The sequence below is a fragment of the Amphibalanus amphitrite genome, unplaced genomic scaffold (assembly GCF_019059575.1).
Source record: "Amphibalanus amphitrite isolate SeventyFive unplaced genomic scaffold, NRLGWU_Aamphi_draft 000067F_arrow, whole genome shotgun sequence".
Taxonomy (NCBI): Eukaryota; Metazoa; Arthropoda; class Thecostraca; order Balanomorpha; family Balanidae; genus Amphibalanus; species Amphibalanus amphitrite.
The window spans coordinates 333,891-348,114 of record NW_024881563.1 but is presented as its reverse complement, the minus strand read 5'-3'; the positions used below and the strand labels follow the sequence as shown (position 1 = coordinate 348,114).

The 14,224-nt window shown below is 46.0% G+C and overlaps 1 protein-coding gene across 1 annotated transcript in view; it reads right to left on the bottom strand.

Annotated features, from left to right (window-relative positions):
• Positions 1–400: 400 nt before the first annotated feature.
• Positions 401–14,224, bottom strand: part of LOC122378896 — a 30,705-nt gene continuing 16,881 nt past the window's right edge. Inside the window, exon 3 of the mRNA XM_043360537.1 lies at positions 401–462. Within this exon, the coding sequence (XP_043216472.1) occupies positions 401–462 (62 nt within the window). The remainder of the gene's footprint in view (positions 463–14,224) is intronic.

The window sequence follows — 14,224 nt, the reverse complement described above, 5'->3', positions numbered from 1 at the left end:
AACGATATCTTCATATTTCACGAAGGTGGCCCTTTTCCTTTAGGAATCCCAACAAGAAATAGACGAAGAACAGCGCATTTGTTTTCGGTCCTGCATTTATTGATGGAATTACAATGAACATTCCTTAACCTTGGGACTAAACTTCGCGAGCTAGCAAAAATTATACAATAAGTGTTACTTTCGAGAGGAGATAAACGATGCTTCTACAGACTACATAGGACCACAGCGCAACAGCCAACGGAATCACACTGAACAGCGTTAAGTTCCCACAACATACTGAGCTTCTCCATCACCTCGCAAACCAAAAGCTCTGACTGAGCCTTTCTGTGGTTGTCCCCGTTAGATAACGGTATGGTTCATGAAAAAGCCGCGATTGGTAATCTTCTTTACGTTATTCCTCTCAGAAACCTATCTCGCACTTGTTCTCAAAGGCACGCAGTACACCGTTCTTTCTGGCCATCACTGAGTGACACAGCGGCAGTAGCTCAACCATATCGTTCACTCAACCAGTTCTATCTCGCCTGCCATGTTACAGCTACCACCAGCGCAGCTTTACTTCACATTTCACAGCGTCTGACTGCCACATTGTTTACCCATCACTAATCCCCACCGAACTCATCACTAATCCTCACCGACACCCTCTCCGGGTCAGATAAGTAGCCGGACTTATTAAGTGTCCACACCTCTCACTCACCTTCAGCGAGGACGCCTTGCACCATCCAGGAATCGCCTGACGACCTCAGACGTGGCTGGTAGCTCGGTGCGGTGTGCTTGTAGCAGAATCAGCGACTCAAGACGTTCCTCGGTCATGGTCGCGCGTATGGCCGACAGGGTGAGGTTCACTTTCGAGAAAGTGCGTTCCGACTCAGCAGTCGACACTGCACAGTGGCCCTTTTTCAGAATTAGCACGCATTAATTCCCACATTACCTGAAAGTGGTGCAAGACATCACCACGTGATCAAGGACGTATTCCCTGCCAATGCAAAGACAAGAAAAGAAACGAACTGCCCAAGGAGATTCGGCCCAACAGCGACAGGCCGCTCGGCCCAATATTTGGCGCACGTTCGCACGGCTCGCCCGCCGGCCCAGGCCGCTCCGAACGCAAGTGTGGCGAGCCCGCCAGCCGACCGCGCTGCACTGACCGCCAGGACGCCTCAGGGCGTCACGTGACCGGATCTGCAGCTGTTGCCAGCCACCGTTAATCGGCCCCGGCCGGGCAGCAACTAAGGTCAGCGCGACGCGAACAATACAAACACATAGGCGCTTTTGACGTTAGATCTTAAGCCGACCACGGGACTTGTGCGGCTTGGACATCAAACGCGACAAGAAATCGGACAGTTTTTCTTGAGCACAGCGTTATGCCTATATGACATTTCAATAAGCACATCTTATGGCAAAAGTCAAGCCACATTTAGGCGCCCACCAGGTGACACCAGCTTCGAGCCAGGTCAATGAGCTTAGTCGTATCGAATAGGAGCCACAGCCGCTCGCGGACTGAACTGGCTCACGTTATTCACCGTAGAAGCAAAATGGCGCAAAATGGCGCGATGCCCTTTGGTGGACATGGTCAGAAGAGATCGGCGATTCGAACGATGTATAATACGATATGTCCCAGAGTGTGTTACTTAACATAAAGCTTCATATGTATGCCGCCATCTCCAGTTAATAATTGTCCTGTTATTGTGTCCACAATATTCGGCAAAAGTCGTCTATTTAAGTTTATACAATGAAAATTGTGGTTTCTAGGGCTTCTACGTAAACTCAGCTTCACAGCCATGCCACTAATTTTTAATATTTTCTCACCGAAAGCCTTACAAATTGATGTTCATCTCACCCTACTTTTTAGGGTCCGCCGGTGGTGTCCGCGCGCCTCTCGACAAACTTCGATTTTGCGGTCAGTTTTACCAAAGATAATTATTTTTTAGGAGGTAAAAATGGCACCATCGGATAGTTTGGAATGTTTTGCACACGATTAGACTGCTTGTTACTCAAAAGAAGAAAAAAAATATTTTGAATTTATGCGTGCTAATTCTGAAAAAGGGCCACTGTGCACTGGTAGCGTCGCCAGGATCCTCAGCATTGCTGATACCGCTGGGAACACTGTCTTGTCACAGGCAGCGAGTGCTCTGATGGCTGTCACTGGCCGCTCACTTGGCGGAGTTCGGGACCACCGTGCCTTCCAGATGGTGAACTCTGCATCGGTCTGTCTTTCCGACGACTTGACGAGTCCCTGGTACTTTTCCCATACAGGCTTGACCTCTTCCCGCTCACTAGTGTGGTGACCCCTGACCCCACTGGCGTCTGGCGGTCTGCTGTTGACGGTTTGTTTACTTGGTTCAAGGTTTCAATAAATCGCGTTTTTTGTAGCAGTAGCAGTAGTAGCACCGCTGATGGATGATGGACTGACATTCATGGGGCGGAGGACTTTTTATCAGCTCACAACTTAATATCACGAATATGACAACCTTCTACATAGTCCTCCATTTATTTCACATTTGCTTTTCAAACACCATATTTTTAGTATTCAAGTTGTAGTTTTTTTAGGGGGGGGGGGGGCAACAAGCTATGTTTGCCCAGAGGTTTTCCGTTTAGGGGGGGGGGGGGCAATTGCCCATTTTGCCCCAACGTAGATCCGCCACTGCAGACAATCAGATTAATGGTTATTATATCTTTTGGCAAGGAAAACATGATGATAAAACGTGTTAATGATATCACAATGACCTATCAAAGAATCGAAGGTTGGGGAACAGTGCTGCCACCTACAGGCAGACGTTTATCACTATTAGTTCAATACTCGCCATCAGAGGCAGATTGCCCCAAAGGGTGCGGATATTATTGAACGCTGTTGCTAAACCAAATGAGTAATATTGCTGGTTTTAGCGGCATTGTGGCGCCAACAGACCATATTTCACGTTCATAAAAACTGTTTAGTCTAAACACAACGCAACTTTCGATTAGACAGTTAGACGTCGATATTTTCACTTTATCCAAAAACTTCAAGGACGTTCAGGGGTCAATTTTTTACGAATTTTTCATTTTTCTTGACGGATTCGGAATCAGCATGAAAAAATGCATCAGAATCGAGGCTAGGAGCGGTGATTCCGTGTACTTTGCAAAAAAATGGCCACCCTAATAAAGAGCTTCTGTATCCAAAATATCCTCAGGAAACTCAAATCTTCCTCCACGCCGCAACCCCCTGATCCGGACTGGACGGGAAACTTTATCCCATTTGAGATTGCCCGTAAGCCGAGCTCGCCCGTAGCCGGGTGCGGTGAGTGCTTGGGGGCTGCTCGGCCTATCCTTTGGTCAGGCTCAGCCCCGGCAACTCACCAGGGCCGGGCCCAGTTCATATAGAAAGGCCAGTCGGCAAGTGTTACTTTGCCAAAGTGCCACTTATCAAAGGGACACTTTGGGAAACGTTGGTGCAGGTGCGTAAGGATGTCCGTCAAGACAGCCCATATTCAGCCCAGATTCAGCCCGGATTCAGCCCAGATTCGGGACACCTCCGATCAAGCTGAAACTCGCACACAATGTAGGCCATGACATGCCTAATCCACAGTCCAAGTCATTTGGTGGCACTCCCAGCCGTTTGACCTACAGAGGTCAGCAAAGGTCACGTGGCCCAAATTTGCACAGCAGATTGTGGCCCACCCAGAAGAGCTAGAGCGCTAAAAATGGCAACAAGCGACTCGCCAGCATCTAATCTTACTTTCCTGACACTCATTTGACCTCTCAAGGTCATGCGATGACCCAAGGTCATTTGTGGGCTATGTCGAAAATACACTTGCACAGCAGTTTTCGAGTACATGGATTGACAGAATTCCAAATCAAAGCACATCATCGGGTAGCCCATAGGCCGTAGTAACTTTCCTTAAAAACCGCTTTTCGATATGTGACCCCGTTTGACCTCGGCAGGTCAAAATGTGCAAATAAACGACACTCAATACGTCGCAGCCCGGATTCAGCCCAGATTCGGGACACCTTCGATCAAGCTGAAACTCGCACACAATGTAGGCCATGACATTCTTAATCCACAGTCCAAGTCATTCGGTGGCATTCCCAGCCGTTTGACCTACAGAGGTCAGCAAAGGTCACGTGGCCCAAATTTGCACAGCAGATTGTGGCCCACCCAGTAGAGCTAGAGGGCTTAAAATGGCACCAATCGACTCGCCTGCATCTAATCTTACTTTCCCAACACTCATTTGACCTCTCAAGGTCATGCGATGACCTAAGGTCATTTGTGGGCTATGTCGAAAATACACTTGCACAACAGTTTTCGAGTAGATAGATTGACCGAATTCCAAATCAAAGCACATCATCGGGTAGCCCATAGGATGTAGTAACTTTCCTTAAAAATGGCTTTACGATATGTGACCCCGTTTGACCTCGGCAGGTCAAAATGTGCAAATAAACGGCATTCAATACGTCGCAGCCCGGATTCAGCCCAGATTCGGGACACCTCCGATCAAGCTGAAACTCGCACACAATGTAGGCCAGGACATGCCCAATCCACAGTCCAAGTCATTCGGTGGCACTCCCAGCCGTTTGACCTACAGAGGTCAGCAAAGGTCACGTGGCCCAAATTTGCACAGCAGATTGTGGCCCACCCAGTAGAGCTAGAGCGCTAAAAATGGCACCAATCGACTCGCCTGCATCTAATCTTACTTTCCCAACACTCATTTGACCTCTCAAGGTTATGCGATGACCTAAGGTCATTTGTGGGCTATGTCGAAAATACACTCGCACAGCAGTTTTCGAGTAGATGGATTGACCGAATTCCAAATCAAAGCACATCATCGGGCAGCCCATAGGCCGTAGTAACTTTCCTTAAAATTCACTTTTCTATATGTGACCCCGTTTGACCTCGGCAGGTCAAAATGTGCAAATAAACGACACTCAATACGTCGCAGCCCGGATTCAGCCCAGATTCGGGACACCTCCGATCAAGGTGAAACTTGCACAGTGTCGGGAAAAGGTTGAGTGTCGGGAAAGTAAGATTAGATGCTGGCGAGTCGATTGGTGCCGTTTTTAGCGCTCTAGCTCTACTGGGTGGGCCACAAGCTGCTGTGCAAATTTGGGCCACGTGACCTTTGCTGACCTCTGTAGGTCAAACGGCTGTGAGTGCCAACGAATGACTTAGACTGTGGATTGGGCATGTCATGGCCTACATTGTGTGCGAGTTTCAGCTTGATCGGAGGTGTCCCGAATCTGGGCTGAATCCGGGCTGCGACGCATTGAGTGTCGTTTATTTGCACATTTTGACCTGCCGAGGTCAAACGGGGTCACATATCGTAAAGCCATTTTAAGGAAAGTTACTACGGCCTATGGGCTACCCGATGATGTGCTTTGATTTGAAATTCGGTCAATTCATCTACTCGAAAATTGTTGTGCAAGTGTATTTTCGACATAGCCCACAAATGACCCTAGGTCATCGCATGACCTTGAGAGGTCAAATGAGTGTTGGGAAAGTAAGATTAGATGCAGGGGAGTCGATTGGTGCCATTTTAAGCGCTCTAGCTCTACTGGGTGGGCCACAATCTGCTGTGCAAATTTGGGCCACCTGACCTTTGCTGACCTCTGTAGGTCAAACGGCTGGTATCGCCACAGCCAAAATTACAGGTCAGTTAAGTGAAAACTTCTTCACGCATTTAAGTAATATATTCGCAGTAATAACAAACAATAATGGTTAAGAACAGTTTTCGACGTTACAGTTTCGTTGTGGCGGGATTCAACTCAATTTTGTTTGGTTCTTTTCATTCGTTTCGCTTCGTTTGTTTCGTTCGAGTGAATTGTCTCGTCTTGTCTCGGTATATGTTCTCATCACTACAACTTCATTTCTTCATGTCCCTCTTCTTTATCAATTCTTCTTGCTGTTATTTATCTCTTCTTTCCCTTTTACATTTCTGTTTCTATTCTCAATTTCTTGGCTTTTCTGTTATTTCCGTTATTTTGGGTCACTTGAATTTGAAATATTTACAGCACAAAATCTTATTCAAATCGCGCACACAAATTTACGTTCAGTGCTTCCATGCGCGGAGATAAAATCACCACTGAGGGTAAATCGATTCCACACCCTCCCCCCGCGCATTGGGGCTTGCACGCGCAATCATGTCTCGGCCAGCACAACATGTCCTTGCTGGTTGTTGCTACCGTGCGGTACGTCTTCATGGACATTCTTCTAAACCGCATATCTTGGTGACTGGTCGCTGATAGGTGCCTCCAGCGGCTGCCTGCACCTCCACCGAGCGCACTTGACCGTCTTGTCCTGGAAATGTCTTGGTCACCCGTGCCAGTGGCCAATAACCTCTGGGTGCTGTGTCATCGACGATAAGGACTACTTGGCCGACTTCGAGATTGGCCGGGTCCTGCAGCCACTTGCATCTCTTCATGAGGGTGGGAAGATATTCCTTCCTCCAACGTTTCCAAAATTGGTCAGCGAGGACCTGTGCTTGGCGCCAACGACGGCGACTGTTTATTTCCCGATCTTGAAACTGACCAGGAGAAAGCAGCACCTGCGAGCAGCCGAGGAGAATGTGGTTTGGTGTGAGCGGCTCCATATCACCGGAATCTGAGCTGACGTACGTCAGTGGTCGTCCGTTGACCATTCCTTCGACTTCAACAAGCGTAGTGAGCAGAACTTCATCTGTCAATGTCTGTGTTCCTATGACGATCTTCAGGGCCCGTTTTACTGTACCTACCAACCTTTCCCATACTCCGCCCATATGGCTGGCTGTATGTGGCAAAAAACTTCCAGATAATGTTGTCCTGGCTCAACTCATCTTGGATGTGGGCTTGATTCCACGCAGCCATTGCTTCTCTGAGTTCTCTTTCCGCTCCAATGAAGTTTGAACCATTGTCACTCATGATCGTCGCTGGTTTCCCTCGTCTTGCAATGAAACGCCGTAGCGCCATTATAAAACTATCTGTGTCCAGAGCGTGGGAAACTTCAATGTGGACCGCTCTTGTCGCCATGCATGTGATTAGCAGTCCGTATCTCTTCTCTGTTTTTCTGTTTTTCTTCACAAGCAGTGGCCCAAAGTAGTCTATTCCAGCCGTAGCGAAAGCCCGCGTCATGTCAAAGCGCTCTTCTGGAAGATCTGACATGTACGGAGGTGTGGGGCGAGCTCTTCTCTTGCGACACACCGGACAACCGTGAATGACTCGTTTCACACGGGATCTTCCTTTCGGTATCCAGTACTGCCGTCTGACGTCAGTCAGGGTCCGCTCCATGCCAGAGTGCAGCACTCTGTGGTGAGAGTAAACGATGATGAGCCTTGTGACGTCATCATCCGATGATAACGCTACTGGATGTCTCACATCGTAGGACACTGGGGCACGATCGATCCGGCCGCCCACTCGTATAACGCCACTGTCATCAATGAACGGCGAGAATGGCCGCAGCTTGCTGTCTGGTGCCACTGGCTTATTGGCCTCGAGGGCGGCTAGTTCTTCGGCAAACGCCTGCTTCTGGGCATCTCTCACAATGCTCAATTCCGCGCCGTGTATTTCGTCCGCTGTCAAGTTGCCTGATCGAGAACTAGATGGCCTGTTTGCTACCTTCCTTGACTGCAGATCTATATTATGATTTATAACATGTCCGTGCGTCCATCCGTGTGTCAGACCTTATGTGTCTTATTGCGCCTGAAAGGCGCCGCATATCGGCGTGAAATTTGGCATGTCGAATCTGTGGGCGTGGGCGGCTTTGGTATTAAAATTTGGGCGTGATCGGACCAGGGGTGCGCCGTCAGCACGTGCAAAAGGGCGCCCTCATAGGGATACCATGGTGTCGGCGAGAGCGGCGGTCGGCCGAAAATCGGGCCGACACGGCTCGCTTTCCGGCTTGATATCTCGGCAATGGGTGGACGCAACGAAAAGCGGTTGCCACCAATGGATAGATGAGAGATGGAACTAGCGTATTGATATGGTTTCATAGTGTAGCACGCGCCACGTGCAAGACAGCACCCCCGGTTGTGAAAAAATGACCGATTTCGTGCATTGTGGGAAGAAAACCGATGCCGCTGGAAAACGGCTTGACGGAATGAAATCGGTGTTGTATCATTTTGCCGATAAATGTACGTGTAATCAGAGAACAGCAAACAAAAAGTGATGATCCATACCATTTCTTTAATAATGAAAAATTAATTGGAAAATTTGATTCGTTCGGAGCGCGATGTCCTTTACAACATCAAAACGTATTGAAAACGCTGATCAATCGCTATGAAACCTACATATTCGGAAAGAGCATTCTTTTCTGACCAATATCCACCCAAAATATTATCGAAAAGTCAATAAACGTTTGTGAAAATGACTCAAACATACGACCGTGTTTTGTTAACGTTACAGGTATTTTTCGACAAAATCCGATCGATGGCTTATGGCCGGCAGGCCATTCAACTTTTGACAATAGCTATCAAAGCATGGGCTGCAATGCACCGCTCGCCAAGGGGAATTCCAAACACTGAAAATAAGCGCCTACCAATAAACAGCACATTATTGTACTACGAATAACTCAGCTACTACTGGGCCGATTGCGCTGAAACTTGGACTGTGGGTGGAGGGGACAATAACCTGGCGATGCATGGTCATGTGTGACAGGTAGGGTGGATCGATTGCACGTGCGCACGTGAGGGGTCCACTAATACATCTCAAGAACGGCTGGGCCGATTTCGCTCAAATTTTGTTCACTGTTGGGGACAATTTAGAAAGGTGGCTGGCACAAGTCATCTGGAGTCTCAGCTAGCGCGTGCGCACGTGCAGTGGGCCAGTTTTATATCTCAAGAACGGCTGGGCCGATTGCGCTCAAATTTGGTACGTTACTTTAATCGAGTATGAGAAGGGTAACTACGTGTAGGTTATTAGTAAGGTAGGGTATGGGTAGGTAAGGGTAGGGTAGGGTGGGTTTGAGTGCGATAAAGGCAAACCATGAGACAGGCTCTAACAACCCGCAACCAGCACCAGCATACCATACCGTTCAAACAAACATCCAACTCCGACAAAATAAGACAAATAAAAATCACAAGCTCCCACACCCAAACTAATGCCCCATCAAACGCATCTATCAAAACGCACAGTTATAGCGCAAAATATGCCATCTAGTCTTACTTAATAAATTTCAAGTTGTCTCTGCGTCTGTCAGCCTCATGTGTCTTCTTGCGCCGGAACGGCGCCGCGTAGCGACGTGAAATTTGGTGACCACAAACTTTGGGTGGGGCGGACCATCGTATCAAAAGATGGGCGCAATCGGACCACGGGTGCGGCGTCAGCGCGTGAATCTCTGCCCCAGGCTGGCCGAGGCCGGCGCCGAGCAGAGAGCACGTGCTTTAGGCTCAGTTGTTCGCTTAAATAACTGAGTGAAAACGATGAGAGCCAGCTCGGGAGATCATTAAACTTTGAACTCTGTGGATATTAAGAATACAGGTTTGCGATAAGAATCAGGTATAGGCGCAGGTACAGGTATTCGGTACAGGTTTTACCGCTAAATAAAATAAATTTATTATCAAGCGAGCGAAGCGAGCAAAGTGCGAGCGAAGCGAGCAAAGTTTCGGATCTGCAGCGCTCCTCGAAAAGCGCATGTACAGGGACCCGCAGTTGCTACTGTACACATATATTACCAATTTAGAATTGTGCTATTATTTGCTAAGTGCTGGCCATTGGAGAAAGGAAATGTAGCGCAAAATATGGAGGAATAACACATGTTTCCTCCTAGGACGTATGTTTTGTATAATTCCTCTTACCGCAACATATATTCTTTCAAAACTACAATCGTGCTATTTTTCCGTGCCGGTTGCCTCCCCAGAGCCCGTCCTTGGTATCGCCTATAGCTTCCGTTCCCGCTACGTGAATGAAAGTCACGTGACTACTACACGTTTGCACTCAGTACTAACACACCTAGCCCGAGGGCCGGTCCGTAGCGGGGAGGGGTAGAACGCCAGAGCTCCAGCGCAGTGGAGGTGGTGGTGGCCCGTATCATAAAGAGGCAACCGTAAGCAGAACTACAATGCCGCAGTGTGAGGTTATGATAAAGTTTTATTTAAATGTATTGATTGACAAGAAAGTGCAATGCTTATCCGATATAATAAAACGGTGTCCAAGGCCTTGGAAGAACTATAAAACATATTCAGCAACGTATAAATTTATGATACAGGCCATGACCTTTCACCTTGCCTCCGGGGAGGACCGCTCAGGACTCCACATACCGAACGAATCGAGGCCTCGCAGCGCGGCGGCAGAGGAGATGGATAAACCATCGCCAGATCTTTCGGTTACTTATGTTTCCAGAACGAGGGGGGGTGGAGGGTGAGGGCTGTTTTCAACCCACTCACCAACCCTTTCCTTATTAACTTACAGCTTACCGAAAAAAAATGCAACACAATGGTGGCCGCCACGGATGTAGCGAATAGTGCCTCAGCCACACCGGTTTTGAGTAAACTAAGCATTGGAATTCAGGCCAGTGATCCTGAAGCATTATTTTATTTTTTTCCTTCATGCCGGGGTATGTCATAAGCACAGCACGAGCCGGGCAGTAAAACTATGACCAAGAAACTGTCGGTGTCAAAATGCCATGTTATTTGATAGGCCGGGCAGTAAACAAAAGTTTACTGCCCGGGTTTACTGCCCAGGGCAATGACCTCTGAACTATTGTTTATCGCATTAGCCCAGAGTAATTGACGGGGAGTGTATAATTGACATCATTATTGCATGATATTTGCCTCGTAAAATTAGAAAACTGACCTTTTTGGTAAACAATATCTGCTCTGCTCATCAAGGGTTTTGAAATATTTTTGTTCCGAAGTTTGTAGCCCTTTCCTCGAAAAAAAAACATGTAAAATATGTTAAATATAATGTATTTCACGAAGTTTAGCCATAGGGCATCAACAAAGTACGATTACATGAATAAAGGAAAGATTCTTGCAAGAGCACTGGAAAATTCACGTTTAATCACTAGAAATATTATACTTTCTTCTTGTTCTTATGTCGTGGCAAATCATTCATGTATTATGTTCCTTGCCGATATCAACTTGTTGTGCCATTCGAGTTGATGTTTTCAAACGCGATTCTTTTTGAAGTAAGGAGTTTGATGCATTTTCTTCTATCAATTTTCTTTAAAGCTTTATCAACAGCAGTAGCGCAATCACTGTTAGGAAATTATGGACAAAACAATCGTATAAAAGTGACACCAAAACCTGACGAAACTGCTTAAAGGAAATAGTTCACTTTTTAACATGGGTTTTGAACTGGAATAGCAGTTCCGTAGCCTGGGCTGAGACGAGCATAAATCAGGAGCTTTTACAGCCCAACGATCACCCTAGGCAAAGATATTCTATTTCTCGTCCCGAAAAAGGTGTCTTGCGTTGAGGATGTGTGCCTTGCATATATTTGCATCCAGTATGAAAAGAGCATGGGTACCGAAAATTCTTCAGAAACTAGAGAAATTATCTACGAGAACTCTAGAGAAATTCTCGTACTGATCAATAAGGACATTCAGCAGCAGCAGAGGCCTCTTGCACCAAACTACCTAGCTAGGTAGAATCGGCAAAATACCTACCTAGTAAAACTACCTACGACGGTAACTTCTCTTGCACCATCCTACCTAGCTACCTAGGTAAACTTGACAGCTCGCGTTTTTAGGATTTGTTTTGATTGGCTGTTCGGCGACGAATTATTCATGGGCGCAAACAAATAGTAAGCAAAGAAAACTAATAAATGGATATTGTTTCTATAAATATATATTTTGGTATTATGAAATCATTTTTCATTTATGTAAATACCGATGAAAGCTGCCTAGATATCAAATTATTTGAACAAATAGGCTTCGTTTCCATGGCAACGAGTGAGTCTTTAATGAGGCTGTTTTGTTACGGAGGTTTATCGCCTTGATACGGAGAAGCACCTCAGTGTACCCATGGAGTATGTGGTCAATTATATTATTATTCACTCATAAAGGATTGATTTATCATTGTCTTAAACATTTTATAATGCCTAATTTACATCAAAGTACCCGTGGATTATCATGTATTGTGCCTATTATTACTAATTGAATCATTTTACCTAAGGTTTTGCTAGTTATTTTGGAAGCCCGAGTTTACCGTCAAATCGTCAAAAATTCCTCCGCGAGTACTTCTTTCCGGCTTTCGGTGCAAGAGGAAAACAGCCGGTCGGACTTTAACAACTGGTAAGTTCCGATGCCGTTCGTTGGAATTTCTAGGTAAATTTTCACGGTAGCGTTTTTTGGTAGGTAGTTTGGTGCAAGAGAATTTAGGTATAATCGGAATTTACCTAGGTAGGTAGTTTGGTGCAAGAGGCCTCAGATCGCCCAAATGCCGGTGGCCGCGATAATTTCTCTAGTTTCTGAAGAATTTTCGGAACCCATGCTCTTTTCATACTGGATCGCCTGTGCCTTACAGAAACTGAAAAGTTCTTCTTATATCAAAATATAGAAAATAATCTTTTGTTATAAATAGGTTTTATTTTCTTTGCTGATCATTTTGAACATAAAAAATCATAAATCCATTGCAAAAAAAAATAATTTCGTGAAAGTGAACTATTTCCTTTAACAGGTATGCGGCATGTAGGAAAAATCTTACTGACCTCAGCCGTACGAAATTATTTGGAAACTCGGCTTGCAAATTTTGACTCCGGCCCTCGTGCTCCGCACTCGGGCCTCCGTCAATTTTGCAAACCTCGTTTCCAAATAATTTCGTCGGCCCGGTCAGTAATATACAGGGTGATCCAAAAAAATTGGAACCCCTAACTTAAAATGTCTATAAGTCTAAAAGTATTCATTTTATTGACAAATCGCAAACACCATTAGAAAGAACATTAAATCCTCTATAAAATCATGCCAACTTGGTGCATGTGTGCTGTAAAGTATTGACACACTGTTAGGTTTCGGAATGAGCGTCAGAAAACTGAGTGAAACGAAATCGCCAATTGTTAACAATGCACTGAAATCCGTTAGCTTTCCATCTGTTGTTTTTTACGAATAATACCACATCCAAATTCAATTTTATTACATAAAAGTTTTCGCAGAAGCACACAATAAAACAGATACACGCATCCTAGCTTCCGCTGTTCATCTCAGCATGTGCTCAAACCGAGCTCCGTGGGCCGTCACGCAGGCCAGCAGTCGCTTGCGGACGGCTCCAACTGCGCGGGCCAGCAGTCTCTGGGACAACTGGTCCCAGCAGGCCGTCAGCCTTTCCTTCAGCTCCTCGATGGTGCTGATCCTCTTGACCTCTGTACACCATTCGCTCCAGTTCGCTCCACACGAATTAGTTAAAAGGGTTGAGGACAGGGCTCTTCGGTGGCCAGGCATCTGGCTCGATGAAGGCCGGGCAGGCCTGTTCCTGAAACTCGACCACTGAGTGGGCCGTGTGGCACGGAGCACCGAATGACAATTTTTTTGCTCCTGTTGAAATTTAAATTCATTACAATAGCACGTGAATGAGATATTTTTATTCATGAGCCTCCGACATGCGACATGGTCAGAACAGCAAACCGCAAATCACTGATTTGCGGATAATGTTGAAAACCGTTTCACTGAGTTTCGTGACACAAATTTTATAGGCATATAACTAGGGTAATATTTATAGTAATAGTTAAGTTCAATTAACTTGGTTTTATAAAGAATTGAACGCTCTTTCTAATGATGTTGGCAATTTGTCAATAAAGTGAAAACTTTCGGACTTACAGACATTTTAAGTTAGGGGTTCCAATTTTTTTGGATCACCCTGTATAGTCGTGCATAAGCTGGGATGACGTGGGCCAAGTTGATTGCGAAGAAACGGTTTTAGTTTCAGAACATTTCTGAGGCTAGTCGCGCCAAATAGTATACGGTTGTTGCAAAATGTCAAAAAGAATGTTGACGTGCTATCCAGATGATGGAATTAATTTGACACAAGAAGTCAAAAAGTGGCGTTAGTCATCGTGCATGCGTGTAACTGTAAATCGATTCGTCACCTCGGTTCGAGCTCAATAGTTCTTTTCGCGGATGATCGGTTTCGTTTTTTTTTTGGGGGGGGGGACAGTTTATGAGCCAGCAACCACCCTCCCCAGTCCCCCCCAACAACAATTGTTGACAAATACTGTGATGGCCTAAAATGCCCTCAATTGTGTTACGTATTTGGGGCTCTCAACTTTGATTTGTTAAAGTTATTTGTCTATTCATTATAAAAGCTGTCAAATTTGCCGTATCATTAAACTTTTATTGAGTTTGTATTTCACA